Source organism: Lynx canadensis, chromosome A1 (assembly GCF_007474595.2).
Source record: "Lynx canadensis isolate LIC74 chromosome A1, mLynCan4.pri.v2, whole genome shotgun sequence".
Taxonomy (NCBI): Eukaryota; Metazoa; Chordata; class Mammalia; order Carnivora; family Felidae; genus Lynx; species Lynx canadensis.
The window spans coordinates 144261685-144283689 of NC_044303.2; the positions used below are offsets into that span (position 1 = coordinate 144261685).

At 41.9% G+C, this 22005-nt stretch overlaps 1 protein-coding gene across 1 annotated transcript in view; it reads right to left on the reverse strand.

Annotated features, from left to right (window-relative positions):
• SERINC5 (serine incorporator 5) overlaps window positions 1-22005 on the reverse strand; it is a 102261-nt gene that overhangs the window by 10862 nt on the left and 69394 nt on the right. The window contains 7 exon segments of the mRNA XM_030323736.1: window positions 224-290; window positions 7234-7360; window positions 10842-10937; window positions 13150-13361; window positions 19476-19569; window positions 21243-21253; window positions 21255-21323. Of these exon segments, the coding sequence (XP_030179596.1) occupies window positions 224-290; window positions 7234-7360; window positions 10842-10937; window positions 13150-13361; window positions 19476-19569; window positions 21243-21253; window positions 21255-21323 (676 nt within the window).

Below are 22005 nucleotides of genomic sequence, written 5' to 3' on the forward strand. Positions count from 1 at the left end.
CCCAGCAGAGGCTAATTTCGTTGGAGGAAAATCAAAGGTACATTTGAATCCCCATAGTATCTACAAGGCATTGTTTTTTCTGTACAAAAATATGGTATTCTTCCTCGAGGAGAAAATGGGATCGTGGAATGCCAATCAATAAAGATGCAAAAACACGTAAAGAGCCTTCCTGGAAAATAGGTCTTCTGAGATGAAGCAGAACAAGGGGAGGAAATGAACTTACTTCCAGTTCAGGGGCTGCATATCGGCCTTGAAGAGCGTCAGAACTTGACCTTGTCGTGGACGTCAAGCTAAGAAACAAACACATGTTATATCACATCAAAGGAAGGGCAGAGCCGCCTCCCTGCACCCTCTTGTTGGGGCTGCTTAAGTCTATTTCATCTTTCAGTACCCCACTTTATTCCAAAATGGATGCATCGTTTTTATAGTTCATGTCTTTTTACACGGATTGCATTAGATCATTTTAAGCAAAGAGACGTCTGCAGATGAAGAAATAAATCTTTTGGTCCTATTATCTTGGTTTTCACTTCTCTCTCAAGCTGCCCAAAATAATTTTCTGATTTCCCTTTTATCTTTCCCCTCTCTTTGACTACTCTCACTTAGAAGGGATCGAAATCAACAAAAGAACCCAGAGACAGCAGTAAAAAAAGCAAGGGCGTGAAAAGCAAAGGTCACAGTTACTTACTGTGATAATCAACCTTTGGCAGAACAAGGTTTTCTGTTTGCAAATTCAATAGAGTAGCTGTGAGTGTGATTTAAAAAAAAAAAAAAAAATTCTTCCTACCACTCTCCCTACACCCAGATAGGTAAAATATTATAAAATCTGGCTTACAAGGGTAATAAAGGTATATCTTCTGGGGCGAAGAAAAGGAAATACTTTAAGCAAACAGAAATGTATAAATACTTAAGTTTCCAGCTAACTCTATAAATTCCTTTAGCAAATATCTACTGAGGGCCTGCCATGTGTCAGGTGCTGTTCTAAGCCCCGGGGAATTTAGTGAAAAAGACAACAATCCCTAGCCCCTTGCACGAAACCACACACGCACGGACATATCCTATGTGCCAGCCTGGAGGCGGGTAGGGAGTGTGGCCACTGGAGAAGCAGGAATTAGCAGGTTCATTTCAACTAAATAAACCCCAAGAGGCAACACTGCTTTTCTCTGTTCATTCTCATCCTCTTTCTCAAGGAGAGAAAAGATCAATGAGATGCAAATAAACAATAAAAAGACTTCCTCATAAAAAAGTCTTCTGAGATCCAAGCGCACTCCTTTTGTGAGCCACTCAAGTCCAATAGCATCACTTTGGTTTCTGCTCTGAACAGATGGATGGTAATGGAGGCCCACTCCATTCCCACTTCCTAACCTCGAGCCTAATCAGAGGAATTGTAGAGATACTTCCTGATGGTTGTGCACCCAAGAAACACACACACCTTGCTCCTGCATGTAAGAGCATGCTGTATTTTGTGCATGTAAATTATGATTTAATATATCATTTCTGTGGAGGAAAAGTTAGGTTTTGATTCTGGCACCTCTGTTACTTTACTTCCATCGTCAGAGAGCAATAAACTAAGCTTTTGTTCTTCTAAAAATACCTGCATTCAGTTCATCATTAATGACACAGAACTTCTCTAAGTAGATGCTACTATAAAATATTATTATAATTCAGTCATGGCCTTTACCCACAAAATATTCTTCTTGGAATTACCTTAGAAACGTTGTTTTACAAACTCCTTAAAAGCCTAGGAAATTCTTATTGTCTGCATTCTATTACTCAGAGCCATCTGTTTGGTGAGCACAAGACGAGTTGCTAAACAGCAGCCCCTGGATTATGCATAACCTCCTCCTTTCCAGGGCTAAGGTACGAGCAACTTTCACCCAGTGCTTCCTGTCGGGGGGTGGAAGGAGACTGACAACATTTGGTTGGGACAGTGTATCACCATACAGATAAGTCATAGCCTATTCACTGTCTCTAGTCTTCACTCACAAAAAGCCAGCACTGTCTGGCAGTTATTGTGACAACCAAAAAAAAACACCTCCCCTCCAGCCACCCACCCCCTCCCACTGCCATGCCCAGGGCCTCTTCCATATCGGCAGAATGATTCAAAATGCAGGTGGCCCTCCGCACCTGCTTCAGCTGCTTTTGGAACTGGCCAAACTCCCCCAGATCAAAGAAAATCTCTACAGAACATGTCCAGACTTTCCTGTTGGAGACCATAGATTCTGCTCCCTGACAAACTTACAGGGCCCTTGAGGGATCCCATGACTATTCCCACCCTTAAAGGGAGGAAGTTCAAATATGTTCCCGGTACACAGTATAAGTGGTGATTCACAGCTCCCAAAGGAGACCACCATCCCATGTGAACCGGGCGGGGGTGGAGGTGGGGGGAGGGGGATGCCTTAACATGCCCCCGATGCAGAACCAGGAAAAATTTTTTTTAAGTTTCTTTATTTTTCACTAATCTCTACATCCAACCTTGGGCTGGAACTCTTAACCCTTAGATCAGGAGTCGCATACTCTTCTGACTGAGCCAGCCAGGTGCCCTGAGCCAGGAAGATTTCTGATAGGTGAGGAAGTGGCAGGATTCCCAAAGTAAAGGCTGTACACCGCTCCTCTTTTTTTTTTTTTTAATAGATCCGCCTTTCTTAAATAAAAGTGGCAGACACAAAACACACCAAAAGAATAGACACCTTGATTTGCCAATTCTTCTCAGTTTAAGCCAATCTTCTCTTCAATTCTCTTACCAACCTTATTCTTACTTCTACATAGTCTACTCCATTGCCACGAAAGGTTCATTTTGAACTAGCAAGTTGTTTGACATTTAATAAAGATCCGTAGTTTTTCTAATTTTCTATTCAAATTTCTTAACATTTAAATAAATTTTTTTTCTCATAGGCATAGTTGACACTGAAATAGCCAGGACCATTTTACAGCACAAATACCTCCCGATAACAAAATGAGACAAATCATACACCTTATCCTTGTACCTCAGAGAAGCACCTGACTCCAAGCAATTCCAGGGGCAAAAGTGATTATGAACATGCCTCTCCAAGTACTCTAGCAAAGGGGACTCAAGGAGAAGTTTCCTGAGATCGGGGGTAGAGAATCACAGAAATAGGCTCTATGTCCCTCAGTTTCCTTTTTATGTACAAGGGAATTGAAGCTGATTGCCCCCAGGATCCTGCCAGACTGCACAGTCTCAACTTGAAGCCAACAAAATAGTAATTTCAATCACCTAGCGATGCCTAGGTGGCTCAGCTGGTTAAGTGTCCAACTCTTGATTGCTGCTCAGGTCATGATCTCACAGTTTGTGAGTTCAAGCCCCACACTGGGCTCTGTGCCGACAGTGTGGAACCTGTTTGGGACTCTCTGTTTGCCTTCCTCTCTCTGCCCCTCCCCTGCTCACACTCCCTCTCTCTCCAAAATAATAAATAAAACATTTTTAAAAAATCTAGAGACCAAGAAGGGGATTAAGGAATAGTTAGTGGAGGGTGGGGCCCATTACAGCAAAGATCCAGGCCTAAGGGGGGAGAAGGGTGGATCTATAGAAAGAGCCATTGGGGAAACTCCTACATGGGGTCCAAGCTGTGACACTTCTTCACAGCAATGATGCCTGGGTACAGTAGAAGGGGCATCTGGAGGAAAATTGACTTCAGTTGGAAAGCTAGGGAGTAGGTTTAGGTTGAGCCTTCTTTCAAGCTAAAACAGCAAAGATAAAACATACTCATAGTGAGTCATGAGAGCTCCCTAAAGAAGCATGTATGTCTGTGTGTTGGAGGGACAGTGGAGCTGGCTGGCTCCAGATAGGGAAAGAGATAGTGCAGTAAGCCTTCCAGGACCTTACAAAAAAGTTAACCCCAATCCCAAGCAATCATGTGACTTTCAGTGAAACTGTGTGATTTCTTCTTGCCATTTGCAACTACATGGATGAAACTAGAGGGTATTATGCTAAGCAAAATTAGTGAGGCAGAGAAAGACAAATATCATGTAACTTCACTCATATGAGGACTTTAAGAGACAAAACAGATGAACACAAGGGAAGGAAAGCAAAAATATTATAAAAACAGGGAGGTGGACAAAACATAAGAGACTCTTAATTATGGAGAACAAACAGAGGGTTACTGGAGCGGTTGTGGGAGGGGGATGGGCTAAATGGGTAAGGGGCATCAAGGAATCTACTCCTGAAATCATTGTTGCACTATATGCTAACTTGGATATAATTTTTTTTTAAAAATTAAATAAAAAAAAACACTTATCACGATGAGCACTGAGTATATAGAATTGTTCAACCACTCTATTGTACACCTGAAACTAATATAACATTGTATGTTAACTATACTGGAATTAAAATTTAAAAAGACATTTCAAAGCATAATAAAAAAAAGAAAAGAAAATGTGTGACTTCTTCTCCTTGTAACATTCAAACTACACAGTCTTCAGTTTTCCTACAATGTCTATCAAGAATTCTAAATATTCCTTAAAAGGCGGGGGGGGGGCGGATTCTAGATATTCCTGCAATCATCTTTTTTCTTTTTCTTTTTCTTTTTCTTTTTTTTTGAGAGGAGAGCACACGCGCAGCAAGAGACAAGAGAGAGGAAGAGAATCTACACCTTCAGCACAGAGCCCGTTGTGGGGCTCAATCCCATGAACCGTGAGATCACGACCTGAGCTGAAATCAAGAGTTGTATGCTTAATGGACTGAGCCACCCAGGCGCCCTTTCTGCAATCATGTTTAAATGACAGTTTCCACGCAAGCAATGGAGCCTCGTTTGTAACATTTTCCAATCTCTCATTCCTCTGAGTCTGGGAAGAGACATAATCTCTAGAAAGAAAGTCAAGATCCGAAAACGTAAACTGGGCTGCCTCCCCTTCCCAGCAGCATTCCCTGACTTGAGGCTCTACTGGGCCTGATCTCACTTCCCTGGGAGCCCAAGACACTTGGCTAGAGAGTTCTCAAAGCTGACTCCTCCTGGAGCTGCACGGATCCTCACAGCGAACACTAATCGCCAGCCTCCGGAGGGGTGCTTCACTGAGTCCTGGGAGAAGTAGCTGCCCATCACAGGGAGTGTGTTCGTGCCCTGCATCCCACAAACACTCCTGGTCACTCTGCACTCCGCTCATGGAGATGCTGTTAACGCCCCCCACCTCCACCCCAAATCAGGTCTCGTTACTAGCATTCAGAGTATTTGTTACCAGCATTCAGACAGATTTTAAGCAGCAGTGGTCAGCTTTGAAAATTGTTATCTTTTGGGAATATCAACCAAAAGGGGTGAGGTTTTATTTATCACCTCTCACGCAAGGGTGGCAATGAAAATCTGACACGGTGAAAAGTCCATGCTGCAAAACAACACCATGTGGCAGTTCTATCAGCACACTAAGTAGAATTGCTGCCATCTTTCCACTGACAGATTTATAGCAAATCTAGGCCCTGTTTCATCTAAGCAGCAGACACCCTTTTTCATGTGTGATGAGGCATTCAGCAACCCACACAAACACAGAGTTTTATTCTGTCAAATATCTGTCTAGGTTTTTTTAAATAATACAAAAACAAAAGAAATGCTACCTCCCTATAAAACAAAACCAACAACAAAATAAGTTATCTCTAATACCACCGCTATTATAGGTTTGGTGATTTTTTTCTATAAGTAAACATAACCATATTTCATTTGTATTCAAAAAAATTTTTAATGTTTTTTATTTTTGAAAGAGAGAAAGAGACAGACTGCAAGGGGGGACAAGGCGGGGGGCAGGCTGGGGTGGGAGAGGGAAACACAGAATCCGAAGCAAGCTCCAGGCTCCGAACTATCAGCACAGAGCCCAACATGGGGCTCAAACCCGTGGACCGCGAGATCAGTACTTGAGCCTAAGCCAGACGCTTAACCTACTGAGCCACCCAGACACCCCAACTATATTCTATTTTTGATAATGGAACCGTCTATCATTACATTTTAGTAATCTACTTCCTCCCACATAATTTGCCAATATTTTTTTACATACTAATACAGAAAAAACTGAGTGATAAATGATGAAATTAGTCACGCTACTGCCATTTCCCCCAAAGCTCAATAATGACAGACTCAGGAAGGAAAAGCTTACTCAGAAAAAGGAGAGCTGAGAATTGGCAGTCAGCCTTTGGCTGGCTTTATGGTTTTCCTGAAAACATTCACGAACTTGAGCCTGAATCCCATCCACTACTTTGGACGTAGTAGGTACTCAGTGAACAACTATGGAATTAATAAGAATGAAAGGTCGAAATGGTGACCGTGGTTCTTTCTGCTGCAAGAAGGAGAATCTGTCACTATGTCAGGGGCAGGATAAGAACCAGTATCACACAACTGTCCCTGGAACAACCACCTGCAACACAAGCAAGCATTTCATGGCTTGATGTGTGACTGAACAAGTACTCAAGACCCAGTTCCTGCATCTTCAAAACGTCTGTCGGTCCCTTTCTAAAAGTAGGGAGTGTTAGAAGCTGTAAGAGAACGTGCCAACGTTCTCAGAAAGACATTTTATTTCTATTAGCCAAGGGAAGATCATAATGCCCCTATGCCAAGTTGAAATTTTTATACACTGAAACGTAATAAACAAAGCGGAAAACCTAAACATGAAAAAGTCACTGTCAAAAGGAAGCTTAGTGATCAGCGAAATACCTATCAGAATCAGTAACTAAGCATTTCTACCTGTTACTTTTCTCCCTTGGGCAAACCCTTAAACATTCTAAATAAAGGTGGAATACACCCCACGACTAGCATGTGAACTATAGTCTGCTTTAACAGCACTGTGGGTTTTAGCAAAAGAAAAGGGACGTTTCCTGTCTTTCTCGGGCCAAACACAAAATGACTGTGTAAGTACTGCTCTGTATTCTTTCCATCAGCAGCAGAACAAATGATACTTCCCTTGGATTAGAAAGCTGCCAAAACATTCTGGCACATACTGTCTCTTCCCTGCTCTGTATTCCCTTGCCCTCCAATAATGCTTTAGCAACTAATATCCAACCGTCTCCTGAATGGCTACAGTGTACTATTATCTAATTTATTTATGCATATAAATGCAAGTAAGGAAGTGAAGTCCAAACACTGTGCTTCCAGGCTGTAATACAAACTTTCAACTTCAAGCTTTTTCCTCTTCCTCAGATGGGATTTGTTTTGCTATCTCATACTTGCTGCAACTTACTTAAATTTTTCTCTGCACTTTTAAGTCTGCAAGGATGGTCTCAAGTTATCTCCTAAGACTTACCATGAATATAAGATGCACACGAACAAGAGAGTGGTACCTAGTCCAGTAACCAAGTTTTCGTCTCTGTACAGGTCTTGGCCGAACTCTGGCACACAGATCGTAACATTCTTCCCATGCTCATCTAGAACTTACGAGGAAAAGACAAAATAATCACAGTTAATCAGAAAAGCTTTTTGTAACTCACAGACGCATTCGTTTTGGGAAATATGCGTATCTTTAGAAGAGTTAAGACTTATCATTGGAGACTTCTAGTCCACAGCCCAACTTGACTCAGACTAGACTAGATTGTTGCTATGTCAAAGCACTCCCTCCCACCTAAGCACCCTCTTAGCACAAGACCCTCAGATTCCAGCTCCAGCGTCAAAGGGTTCTTCTGTTCCATGATGTAGTAAGAGTCTTGCTCTTCTCAGTACTATTCAAACAGTAGCAAAAAGTAACATTAGATCCATTTATCAGCTGACTCAGCAGGCTCTGAACAGACGTAGGATGCAGACATTAGCGAGTTTCCACTGTTGTCTATCCTCTGTGGAAGAGTGGTGAGGCTAGTCAACAACCAGACATGACTAGCTGGTCAACAGCCACCTGACCAACAGCCTCTACCCAGATGTGAAGTCCCTTAATTGCCAGTAACAGGATGGTCATGACTCTAGTATCCTTTGCTTGCTTGTTAACCACTTTCCCAGGAAAGTTCTCCCATAGCGGTTCAATTCTTTAAATTCTTTACACTTTTGTAAAAAAAATTTATATATATGTCGTGTTTCTTTTTATTGATCAGGTATCTAAATTTATGGTGCTAAAAAAATCAGTTTATTTATAAACAGAATAGCTTATTTAAAGAAAAGGTCTTTCCTCAACAATACTGCGGTGTGCATTAATTCCATTTGTTACTATTATGCACAAAAACCTTGCTTACAAGGGGATGGTATAAACATATCATTTTGTTCACTGTATTTAATAGGCGTAACTGGCTAATAGTTACTAAATCATAACGTAAAGAAATGTGAGAGGTGCCTGGGTGCCTCAGTCGATTAAGCATCCGACTTCTGCTTAGGTCACCATCTCGCAGTTCATGAGTTCGAGCCCCACGTCAGGCTCTGTGCTGACAGCTCAGAGCCTGGAGCCTGCTTCAGATTCTGTGTCTCCCTCTCCTCTCTCTCTCCTCCCCCATTCGTGTTCGTTCTCTCTCTCTCAAAAGTAAATAAAAACATTAAAAAAAAGAAATGTGACAATATTCAGGTACATGCTTTCTGAATGTTTCAAATTACAATCTATGAGTGCTGCCGATACCCATGGGAGAGAGAAAATTACCTGTGCAAAGATGGAGGAAAAAATAGTGTCTAATCTGGGAATGTTCTGAGATTTTCAGGATTTCTTAAAATTTTGAAAGCCTACATCATAATAAAGATTTCTATCATATTACCATCAGTGGTACTTTTTACTTAACATGGAATCTCCTATCTATCTATCTATCTATCTATCTTTAAGTAAATTCTACGCTCAACATGGGACTTGAACTGATGGCCCTGAGATAGAGAATTGCAGGCTGTACTGACTGAGCCAGCCAGGCACCCCCAGAACTTCAATTTTAAATATCCAAGTTAGATCTGATTGCCAATAAGAAACATAAACATAAATTAACAGTCTAAAAATCATCTTACACACATGTACATTCTAATTATTTGAAGTCAGACTAGAATTATTACTGGTACCCACATTTGAAACAGTAAAAATAACTGTGTATGCGTGGTTTAAGGAATCTTTATTCTAGGCCAACAAAAAAAAATTTCCCAGGCACCCCAATAAAATGTTTTTAATTGACCACAATACTAACTTTTCTAGTTAAGTAGTACCACCTGAAATTAAAAATAAGTTTTTTTCTGTTTTTAAGTGATACTTGCCATTTAAAAGAAAAATTCTGCAACCAAAAACCTCATTAAATTAAAACCAAAAACTAATAGTCATAAAAGAAAGTGTTGGGGCACCTGGGTGGCTCAGTTGACTGAGCATCCAATTCTTGATTTCGGCTCAGGTCACAATCTCACAGTTCCTGGGAAAAGCCCCCTGGGCTTTGCGCTGAAAACATTAAACCAGCTTGGGATTCTCTCTCTCCCTCTCTCTGCCCCTCCCCTGCTGAAGTGTAATACACACATACATATATAAGAAAGTCTTAAAGAAACTAGATTTAGGGGCGCTGGGTGGCTCAGTCAGTTGGGAGGCCGACTTCAGCCCAGTTCATGATCTCATGGTTCATGGATTCCAGCCCCGTGTCTGTGCTGACAGCTCAGAGCCTGGAGCCTCCTTTGGATTCTGCGTCTCCTTCTCTCTCACCCCTCCCCTCTCTCTCAAAAATAAATAAAAAAAAAATTAAAAAAAATTTTTTTAAGTAGAGTCAAGATAGAGCTATTAAAAAAACTGAACCCAGGATAGACTATAATTAATATAAGACCTACAACTGTATCATTTGCACCAAAAGTAGCCATAAAGACAAGACTCACACAGTATGTGTATATAAAACTTTCAAAATTACCTTTGCATTTTTCTACATTTAAAAAAGAAAAAAAACAACTTCAATTTCCTAAAGACAGTATATTTATTTAACCTTATTTATACAAGACAAAATGTACCCCCACACACATTTATAATATATGTGTATATATGTGTGTATACATTTATATCCACATTTATATACCACAAAAGTGAAACATGATGAAATAAAATGAGCTCAGAAATCAAAAGATGGAATGGTCTTTTGGTCTTTTACTGGCAAATTTCAGGTGCTCATTATTATAACAATTTAATATAATAGGGCTCTTATAGTTCTTCAGTAATCATTTCAACTACTCTGTAATAACAGCTAACCCTTATGGAGCACCTATTACATGCCAGGAACACACACACACACACACACACACACACACTCTCTCCTCTCTCTCCTCTCTCCTCTCTCTCTCTCTCTCTCTGAATTCTTTAAAAACAATCCTATAAAATAAGAATCTTATTTAATTACCTTGTTAAAAATAAAATCCTTATTTTAAAGACAAGGTATCTAGGCAGAGAGAGGTAAATAACTTTCTACAAGTTACTGAAGGGGCAGAACCAGGCTATAAAGCCAGGCAGTCCGACTCCAAAGTTCACACATGTTTTGTGTCTCTAAAAATAAACATTATTGAAGATGAGCGATTCGAAGTCACACAGCCAGCATATGATAGAGGCAAGTCAAATCCTGTCTCCTGCTTCCCATTCCCATGTTCTTCCCAGTCTCTCTGACAGAGAGATGACCACCACTTAAAGAAAATTAATTAATAACCAATTAAAAAAAATAAGCAAACACAAAAGTTCTTCGAAAACACAGATTAGGCCCAAAAGCAAACTCAACAGCCCATCTTTGTTTCCGTCTTTCCTACACAGCAGGAAGACTCAGAAGAAGGAATTTTCATTTTCACATCCCACGTTAAGGACTTTATTTAGAGAAAAATCTAGATCTCTCTATTTCGATTTATTGCATCTTTGACATTCTAAACAACAGCTCAGTAAAGACATATTCCTTCCTCCGCAATGAAAATATTAATACCACAAACACCTGCTCCCTAAGAGGCCAGCTGGCTTACCTACTTCTACAGGTTTGCTGGAAAGAGCTGAGAAAGTGAGATAGGTCACATAGCAGCTTATGAGCCCCGACTGCAGTAGCCCGGAATGTGGCTGTCCTAGAAAGTGAAAGTGATAGATTTCAACACAGCATTTTACATTTCAACAATAAATAAGCCAAAAAAAAAAAAAAAAAAAAAGCTCCCCACCCCTAAATGATATTCTTCAAACTGAGACCCCCATCTTTAAAGGAAAGAAGAGGTATAACATGTCTTCCAAATAACATTAAAAAGGTTGATTAGGCCAAACCTAACTCCAACGTTCTGCCGAGTTCTCTACCTACCATCACGTTATTTTAATAACTACAACTGTACTTAAACGCTCTGCCTAGTCTTCCTGAGGTTCATTAACACTAGCTCTTAAATCTTAAGATCTCAGAAGAAAATTCACTATCATTATTTGTGAGACCACATAGCTTAGTGAGGTAAATGATAGAGATATCATAGCGGAAAAAAACTCAATCTGATAACAGACAAAAAAACTTGTGGGAATAGCAGTTCAGGTCAGAGAGGAAGGCACTGGGGCTCGGCATTCACTGAGGAAGGGCTTTAATATGTTATAATATTTAAACTAAACTAAGTGTTTTTATCATTCAGAATAACCAAGATATGATAAAAGGAATTTATCAAATTTTGGTGAAATTTTCTACCACCTGTCTACATGAAAAAATTTATTTTATCCAGTCTTCCCTCTGATTAAATGTGTTTTGAGTTGTAGTTATTAAGAGTTATAGACTCTTTTATAATGTTGCTCTTTGGCACGAGAGTAAGACTCACCTTAGCAACTAATGACATTAAACCAAATATTTCAAAATATTACAACGATTTTAAAAGGTAGGATTTAACCCAAACAGTATTTTAATCTGAACACTAATATGTTTTAGGGAATTCTTAACTGATCAGTTAAAGGGACTGGGAGATTAGTACTCTCAATTTCAATAATGTACTTGAAATTTTCAGTGCCAGAAAACCTTTAAATTATCCAATGCTAGTTCATTTTTTTTTTCCTTAAAGTTTATTTATTTAAGTTATCTCTATACCCAATGTGGGATTTGAACTTACGACCTGGAGATCATTCTTCCAGTAGGGACTAAACCATCCAGGTACACCAATACTAGTTAACTTATTAAATCACCATTTTAGAAATGATTTGAAGAGCTATAAATTATTGGCCACATTGCCCTTTTCCTATCTAGAAACCTGAATGTCATTTGGTTTTCTACAAGGAAATTAGGCCATGGACACTTCTTTCTATAACCAAAGATGGCAGTCTGGCTTAAGACATCAGAAGTTGTTTATAAAAACAACTCGAGTCTATACTTTCTAAAGCACTTCCAAAATCCCATTATTTCTTCCCTTTGCCTTTGTGGATTGTTTGTTTGTTCGTTTTTAAGTAAGCTCTATGCTCAACATGGGGCTTGAACTCATCAACAGGAGATTAAGAGTTACATGCTCAACTGACTGACCCAGCCAGGCACCCCTCTTCCATTTGCCTTTGAAACAACCTTAGGTCACGTCAGGTTTACAGATTTCTGTTGGCTTTACTGAGAAAGGACTTGGATCTGAGGAAGGTTAGCTCGTGGGCCAGCTGCTGGCTCAGCCAGATCAAATTTCCTGCTTCTTGACTCCTAGACCACATGGTCCCTGATTTTTGGTCCACAGGCCTTGAGTGAAAGATGAGCCCAGAAAGCACTCCTTCCTCAGCCTTCTCATTCAAGTTTTACACAGAGATTATGGGAAGAACTTAATATACAATCAGGGCATCTTCCATTTAAACGCTCCTTGTGGTACATTCATTAATAATGGTTAATAGCTGGGGCGCCTGGTGGCTCAGTTGGTTGGGCGTCTGACTTCAACTCAGGTCATGATCTCACGGTTTGTGGGTTCAAGCCCCACATCGGGCTCTATGCTGACAGCTCAGAGCCTGGAGCCTGCTTCGGATCCTGTGCCTCCCTCTCTCTCTGCCCTCCCCTGCTCACGCTCTCTGTCTCTCTCAAAAATAAACAAACATTAAAAAAAATAATAATGGTAATAGCTATCTTATTTATTGCCTTTACTACCTTGAGATCTTTCTTGACAAGAAGCATGCCAACTATCCCATTCAGCCCAAGTGAAGACTTCAATCCCACCCTTCCTACTGCTGACCCATCCATGATAAATTATGGAGTGGCCAGAATTTAAAAACAAAACAAAACAAACAAAAGCACCGGGTTTGGTCAAAGACACACAAAAAATATATAAATGAGGAGGGATGGAAAAAACTTGTGCTTACGATTTTGAACACAAGGCGAGATGGCTACCACTGAAATAAGCAGACACAGGCCTCCGTTCAGCCCCAGGAGAATTTTGTTTTCCAGGCAGCCGTCCTTCTGGGTGTAAAACACTGCCATCAAAATCAAGCCTCCGGTGGCGATGGAGTACATGACGAGTGTCACCAGGGCCAGAGCGGCATACCACAGCTTGTTGGTAGCTGTGCCGGCAGTCCTGTTTCTCCAGAAGTGGTAAGAGGGAGAGGAGAGAAGACAAGGTGATGAGGCCCCTGTTCTCTGACCGTCTCTCAGGCGGTAACTAATGCTATCAGCCCTCAGGCCGCTATCACCCCAGTTGTCCGGAAGACTATCATTTTATCAACAGTTAGTCTCAATCAAAGCTAGAAGGTACAGGTAAACATCTCAAAACAATTTTGGTTCAGGCTTAGAATTTTTCCTAAACACTACAACATTCCGTTTTTACATATGTATTCATCAACTAAAATGTACTTGCACAGACTTGACTCTAACCTCTCCATTCTTTTTTTTTTTTTTTTATTTACTGTGAGAGAGAGAGGAGGGAGAGAGTGCACACACACATACACATGCGTGCAAGCAGGGAAGGAGCTGAGAGAGGGAGAGAATTCCAAGTGTGGAGCCTAATGCAGGGCTTAAACACACAACCATGAGATCACAGCCTGAGCTGAAGTTGGAAACTTAACCAACTGAGCCACCCAGGCGCTCCGTAACCTCCCCATTCTGAAAGGAATCGCCCTGGGATACGTTTCAGCAGTATTAAAAAGCAGCTCTTGGGGCGCCTGGGTGGCTCAGTCGGTTGAGCGTCTGACTTTGGCTCAGGTCATGAACTCACGGTCCGTGAGTTCCAGCCCCGTGCCAGGCTCTGTGCTGATGGCTCAGAGCCTGGAGCCTGTTTCATATTCTGTGTCTCTCTCTCTCTGACCCTCCCCCATTCATGCTCTGTCTCTCTCTGTCTCAAAAATAAATAAACGTTAAAAAAAAAAAAAAAAGTAGCTCTTAGTTAAGTTCTCTTTGTGGTTTCCCTCTCAACACAGAGCCTGGAGGGGCTGCTGTAGCAGCTTCTGCTAATGTCCATCTTCTCTTTAGGGAGAGACAAACTTCACTCAAAGACTGGATGACCTCGGCCCTTTCATCCCTCTGCTGCAAAGGTGGGTCTGTAGTGGTACTGCTTCTCCAAAGCGATGCCACATAGGATTAAAAGAGAGTTGGTTTTTTTTTTTTTTTTTTTTAAGTTTACTTATTTTGAGAGGGGGTTTATTTATTTTGGGAGGGGCAGAGAGAGGGAGAGGGAGAATCCCAGGCAGGTTCTGCACTGTCAGCATAGAGCCTGACGAGGGGCTCATATTCATGAGATCATGAGAGCATGACCTGAGCTGAAGTCGGGCTCAACTGACTGAGCCACCCAGATGCTCCAAGGGAGAGTCTGAAAAGAATAAATCAGCTAGGAAAGGAGTAAAAAACTGTAATGGGATTTACAATAAAACCCTTAAAGAAGAGATTAATTTTCTCTCTAGTTTATGTAAATATTATAAAGGGATAAGAGAAATGAGCGGTGGTTTAACAATCTATAGAAATTGTTGAGGACAATAACAAAACAAGAGTTCAAAACCGCTCAATCAAGACGATAGAACCATAGGGAGCACGGGTGAATCACTGTCATCTGCCTTATGATTAAACTGCCACACTGTAACCACATTCTCACAAACCTTCACAGAGAAAGCAACTTGCTTAATGTTTTCACAGAACTGGAAAGTATTCAGGCAACTCAGCTAAAATGTTTTAATGATGAAAAAGTTACTGCAGCCAGAGACAAATAGGGAGGGAAGACCAAAATCATAATGACCATCATATTCCTGAAACCACGCCAGTGACCACAGAATTAGTCTAACATAAAAGGCACACGAAGGAAATAATAGAGTAAGACTCGAGAAGGGGTGGGGGGGAGTGGATGTAGAAGCCAAATGGTAATCGATGACAGGAACAGAATGCAATGTATAGAGAAAGGCAAACACTGCTGACCAGTGTGTGGGTAGGGTGCAACTGTTCCTTTACTGGTCTTTTGGGCTGTCGCTAGCATATGAAGACTTTCTTATAGGGGCGCCTGGGTGGCGCAATCGGTTAAGCGACCGGCTTCAGCCAGGTCACGATCTCGCGGTCCGTGAGTTTGAGCCCCACGTCAGGCTCTGGGCTGATGGCTCAGAGCCTGGAGCCTGTTTCCGATTCTGTGTCTCCCTCTCTCTCTGCCCCTCCCCCGTTCATGCTCTGTCTCTCTCTGTCCAAAAATAAATAAAAACGTTGAAAAAAAAATTAAAAAAAAAAAAAAAAAAAAGACTTTCTTATAGTCAATATAGGTCTACATTCCCAAAGTTAAATTCCCAACCCTAACCTCTCCCTTCAACTTTAGACTCACATTATCCAACTGTTCAGCGCAGGGGGCGGGGGAAGGGGCCTGGTCCAAACTGACTTCCCAAATGCGCATCTCTACCCCCTAATCCTGCTTTTCTTCATCTTCCCAAACTCAGAAGGTGGCAGTTCCATTCCTTCCTTTTGGGAAGGGAAACTTTTTTTTAAAAAAGAAAAGAACTCGTGACTACAGTCTTTTTTCCCTCCCCCCACCCAACCCCACCTCCTCATCACCACCAGCAAAGTCCATGAGTTCCAATTTTGGAATAGACTAGAATCTGACTGCTGCTACCATTGTCTGAGCTACAGCCATCTCTCACCTGGATTATCTTCCACGGGCCTCCTTACTTGCACCTCTGACACCCCAAACCTTTCCTGGAATTAAAATATACTTTGTAACACTTTCCTCTGGTTTCAAACCCCACTAATGCCCTTCCTACCTCACATAAATGCCCCAGAAGCCCGACAGCATCTGGCCAAATGGCATCTCCTACCTCACCTCTGGTGCCCATCCCTCACCACAGGGGTGCAGCACAGTGGGCCCCCATTTGCCCCCAAACAAGCCAGGCATGGGCCCGCCACAGTCCTGCCTCAGCCTCCACACTTCCTTCTGTTTGCAGTGGTCTCCCTCACACCTGATCATGAAGCCTTTCCCTGCCCTGCTCTCCTCAACCCCCACACCCTGCTTTCTTTTTCCCCGGTCTTTTCCCATTGAACCTGTTACTTATTTACTTGATCATAAATTGGTTATCTGTCCATGCCTCCTGCCCTCCCCAACAGGAGAAGGTAAGCTTCATAGAGCAGGACATCACTGTGTTCACTGCTCTTCTCCTGCTATTGAGTGCCTGGCAAACACGTGCCTACTGAATATTAGTGTAAGAAATGTCAGCTGTTAAAAAATAACTTTGTGGGGGTGCCTGGGTGGCTCAGTCGGTTGAGTGTCCGACTTCAGCTCAGGTCATGATCTCAAGGTTTGTGAGTTTGAGCCCTGTGTCAGGCTCTGTGCTGACAGCTCAGAGCCTGGAGCCTGCTTCATATTCTGTGTCTCCCTCCCTCTCTGCCCCTCCCACCCACCCCCCACTTGTGCTCTCTTTCTCTGTCTCTCTCTGCCTCTCTCTCAGGAACAAACAAGCATTAAAAAAATAATAACTTTGTGCAGCAGTGTTTTAGGAGAATGGCTGCTATTCCTGCTGCTCCAGATTCATGACCTCCTCCTTAATGACCTTTTGTTTTGCAGATAACCCAAGTGCCATGACTTACTTATCTTTATACTCTCGGTGCCTACCACACTGTCTGGGACACAGTTAATACTCCCCAAAACTGTGAATAAATGCTAAATGCGAAGAAGTGCTTCAAAGGAGATTAGAAAAGGACCAGACAACGGGGCAGAGTGCACCAACCCAGCAGTACGCTGGCACCAGGCTGGGCTCAGGTTCTGGAGTAACTAACACCTAGCCACAGCAGAAATGACAAATCTAGCACGTTTAGAAAATGGGTCTTTGTTAGAAACACCTAAATGTACCTTCTACTTTTTGCTATTTCAATTTTGATATAGAAGTGTCACTTCAAATCACAATATCTGAGGTCGAAAGGAAAAAGAAAATTAAACATCTAACGTGACCATGTTATTCTGCAGGTGTGAAAACAGCAGTCAGAGAGGCCAAGTAATATGCCCAAGGGAAACAGCGATCTAGAGGAGCAGAGGGACAGACACCTGCAGTCTCCTGGTTTCCGGACCCCTGGCCTCTGTCCTACTGCCTTTGGGATCTGCTTCTCAAGATATTTCTTGAAAAGAGGAAACAGGGGCACTTGGGTGGTTCAGCTGGTTAAGTGGCCAACTCTCAATTTCAGCTCAGGTCATGATCTCCTAGTTTGTGAGATCAAGCCCCACATGGGGCTCTGCACTGACAGTCGGGAGGGAGCCTACTTGGGATTGTCTCTCTCCTCTCACTCTCCCTCTCTCTCTCTAAAATAATAAGTAAACTTAAAAAAAGAGAGAGGGAGAGAGAGAGAGAGAGAGAGAGAGAACAGAGAGGAAAAGGGGAAAAAAAGCAGTCTGGTTGTTCCATGAAAAGTGATGTATTATATTTTCTAGACTATCCTTGTAAGCAATAGTCTCTGTTAAAAAACAAACCTAGTAAATTAGATTAATTTATCTGAAAATACATTATTAGTGAGCTGCCTAGCTTAATCCTAATTTTAGGCAGACAAATCAAATATGAATATGCTGACATTAAGGGATTTTGTTGGGATACTGGCCTCAATGTGTAGACAATAGCAACATCATCGGTTGCAAAGCACTTAAGTTGTTCTTACTGAGTGGTTTCTGGAAGGTTTTTACAGCAGCCAAACTCTTCCAAAATGCCTGTTAAAACTTAGCATGAATAATTAGTCCCAGAAAATGGCTTCAGAACTGAGCAAAACATTCAAGTCAGAGTAAAGAAGCTCAAATATTGTCAAGAGAACATACTGCTTACTGGGTAAATCAGGCACCCAGTATCAAAAACGGTATTCTTCCACCATGAAGTTCCCTATTTTGACCTATATGTGTAAGAATTTTAGGAAACATTTAGAATGATTTTATATTAGACAAAATAAATTTCTGTAGTATCACTTATGTGACTCCTCTATGTGCTGTAAATATTTTAGAAACTGACTATTAAGTATTTGGGTATTTAGTATTCACTAAATTATAAAATGATAACACTAGCCTTTCACTCAGGCATCTCTTGATTTGATCTCTAAAGAAACAAAACCAAACCCAATGAAACACTAACTACCACAAGCTGAGGATATAATCAGAATGAAAAGTTACTTTGAGGGAATCTGGACCGTATATTTTGTTTTGTCCAAGAGAAAAAATAAATTTCATGTTCATACATTATTTTCTGATTTCTTTTTTCCAAAACAGTTTAAAATAACATGATGCGAATAAAAATGACAAAACAACAAGAAGTCTTCCTAGCACAATAGATAGTTATTCTCATTTGTTATTTTATAAGGAAGCTAAGCAAACAAGAGCAGCAAAGTGCCCTGCCTGGGGGGGCACAAAGGGAGTCAGCCTGGCCTTTAGCACTCAAGGGGCTGACACTTACCTAGTTGCCATTTCCTGAATTGTGTGGCTCAGCAAGAAATAAAACTAGCTATTAATAATTTGGCATTTCCTACTTATCCTAGGATGTGAATTCCATGCTCAAGGCGCTTAGAAAGAATCTACATTTTTAAATTCAGGATGGCTTTCTAAGGTAGCACAACAGATCTTTATAATCTTAGGCAGATTGAGAAAGAACCAAAAAAAATTTTTTTTAAGTGTATTTATTTACTTTGAGAGAGACAGAGACAGCACGAGTGGGGGAGAGGGAGGGAAAGAGGGAGACAATCCCAAGCAGGCTCCGCACTGTTGGTGCAGAGCCTGATGGGGCTCAAACTCATGAAAGATCATGACCTGAGCTGAAACCAAGAGTCAGACTGACTGACCCACCCAGGTGCCCCCAAAGTACTTTTTTCTAAATCTCCTGAGGATGGAGGCATAAGATAAAACCTGCCCAAGTTTTCAGGCACCTAGCGTCACAACCGGGGAGCCAGGGCCAAGAGGTGCCAGCAATGGATGTGAGTGTGGCTAAGTCACAACAGCAGCTGACTCAGAGCCCAAATGAGAGAACAGAGGGAAAACCCAAAAGCCAAAAAGTGAAAAAGAAATAACATGGAAGAAGGAAAGGAAGAAAGGAGAGGAAAACCGGTAGAGGAGAGGAATGAAGGGAAAGTGCGCCAACCTGTTTCTCGCACGAGCAGGCTGCCCACCCCTGCCAACACAGCTCGGGGTAGACCCTCTATCAACACCGTACTGCAGGCAGTTTCCCCGAGCAACGACTGAGTTCACTTGGAAACCCTCCCAAAATGCACATACCAGTTCTTGTTCCATTTATGTGCAAACTCCACGAGCAGGATGAGCTGGATGCCTATAAAGATGAAGCCCCCGACGGCTCCCACATAGCGCCAGGCTGCAAAAGAAGACCATCCAAAAGGAGATGAGGGGATCACTCCAAGTGCTGAGCTTAAAGGAATAATGAGACAGTTTATCTTTACTACATTCTTACGTACCTGCAAAACACATTTAATTTCCACGCAAGCGTATAAGATGGGTGCTATTGTACACGCACTTTACAGATGAGAAAAATGAGAGTCTAGGCAAATCGACAAAGCCAAAAAGTCCCAAAACCACGGGGCTCAGTCAATTAAGTGTCCGACTTCGGCTAGGTCATGATCTCACAGTTTGTGGGTGTGAGCCCCGCATGGGGCTCTGTGCTAACAGCTCAGAGCCTGGAGGCGCTTCGGATTCTGTGTCTCCCTCTCTCTCTCTGCCCCTCCCTAGCTCACACTCTGTTCTTTCTGTCTCTCAAAAGGAGAAATAAAACGTTTAAAAAAAAAAAAAATGTCCCATGGCCAGGAAAGGACGTAGCGGGATGAACACAAAGCATTGTGTGTGGCTCTTGAGCATCTAAGCTGAACCTACACACTGTAACTGACAGCTACGCTAAAAGACGCAGCTATTCACAAAATCAAAACGACCCACGATTTGTAAGTAAAAAACACTTAAGAAGAAAAAAGGCAGTGAGCCACGGAGATTAGTAGAGAAATGAGGGTCAGACTGGGGGCCACGGACTCAGATCCACTCCTCACTCTGCTACAAGGAAGCTTAACCTTCAGTGCCATGTCTCTAGGTTACAGGTTGTCTATGAAAATGGCTGAACTGCAGTTGTCTATAAAAAGAACTGTTGGCCGCATCCCATTCTAAATCTATCTTTCTAACACATAAAAGTACATCTGTGGGGAACAGAAAACTAGTTAACAGCATTTTAGGAAAAAATAAGACTCCGAGAGGACCTCCTTCAGGAGTGCATGTAGCTTGTTATGCCCCTAAAAACTAGCCAGACCCTAGTGACCATTTGAGGGGCCATAGGCTGTTCCTTAGGGACTGACACAGTGTGAATGTTTTTACTACCTTAATTAGGAAAATGAATTCGTTTGGGTTAAACAATGTTTTGAATCTCCCTAGTTTTCATGTAGAAGGGCCCCTGTTTCAGCTATGATTAACGGTCCCAAATTAAATTAAGTTTGGGAAATTCTAGGAATAAGAAATGTAATCCAATATTATATACAGTTTCACATAGGTAAGTTTAGAAATAAGGCTGGATGATGCCTTTCTTATCTCATTATAGCTGCAGCTGATTTAAAACTCAGTAGCCTCGTGTTCTGCGTAGGCAGATTTCCGGGCAGTGCTCAGAAAGAACAAGGCGTCCCAGAACCCCTTCAGTGATGGTGTCATGCTGACATGCTAAACTGGTTTTCAGACAGACTTGCAGGGCCCCATTTTCCCTTCAAGCCAATCACCTTAAAATTATCAATTGAATTCTCCAGGCTGTAGAGTAACACCTGGCCAGAAAGGGAGGGAATAGGGGAAAGATCTAGATGGAGAAAGAGGAGTGAACAGGAAGGGATAGGGAGTGGGGAAGGTGGATACGTGTGGGCAGGTAAGGCAGGAATTTTTTTTTTATTAAACCACAGAGAAAATCACTAATTTGAAATATCAAAAGGCACCTGGACTACACTTTTGAACAATTTTACAAAATGGGTAAGAACAAAATAAATAGGTACCCAAATACCCCATTTGTACCATTCAGAAAGGTCCTGATCTGGAATGAAGAAAGCTCCTGAGCACATGGCCCCCAACAGCAGAAGTTTAAAGAACCAAAAGCTGGAAAGAAAAAAAAAAAAGAGGAAATGTATTTAAATGATATTCATGGAAGGACAAAAGACCTTTTATAAGGTAAGCATGTCAGTCGGTTAGGCGTCCGACTTCGGCTCAGGTCATGATCTCATGGTTCATGGGTTCGAGCCCCGCATCGGGCTCTGTGCTGACAGCTCAGGCCTGGAGCCTGCTTCGGATTCTGTGTCCCTCGCTCTCTGCCCCTCCCCAGTCATGCTCTGTCTCTCTCTCTCTCTCAAAAAAAAAAAAAAAAGAGACAGAGAGAAGGTAAGCATGTCAGTCCATGTTTCTACCATTGGTACTGTTCCTTCCAAATCGAGAGGAAGTAATTAAGTGACTGGAGACTGCCTTGTCCCATAATTAAGACCAATTCAGCATAGCCGCTGATTGCGCAAAACACCACTTTGTTGCAGGGGGGTGGAAATGACCTGGGGTAGGTCTTAGTACTAGAAATAAAAACGCTATCTGCTGCACTATCTCCACTGTGGTACTGGCGTGACCAATAGGATTCTAATTCTTGGGCCACTGAGGGGTGACAAATCCCCCCTTCCCGAAAACGAGTTGTCAACAATTTCAAACTACAGGAAGAGCAGTCAGATGGTTGGATTAGAAGAGGTCAAGGAACACTATTCTGAATATCAGGAAAGGGGAAACTAGGGGCGCCTGGGTG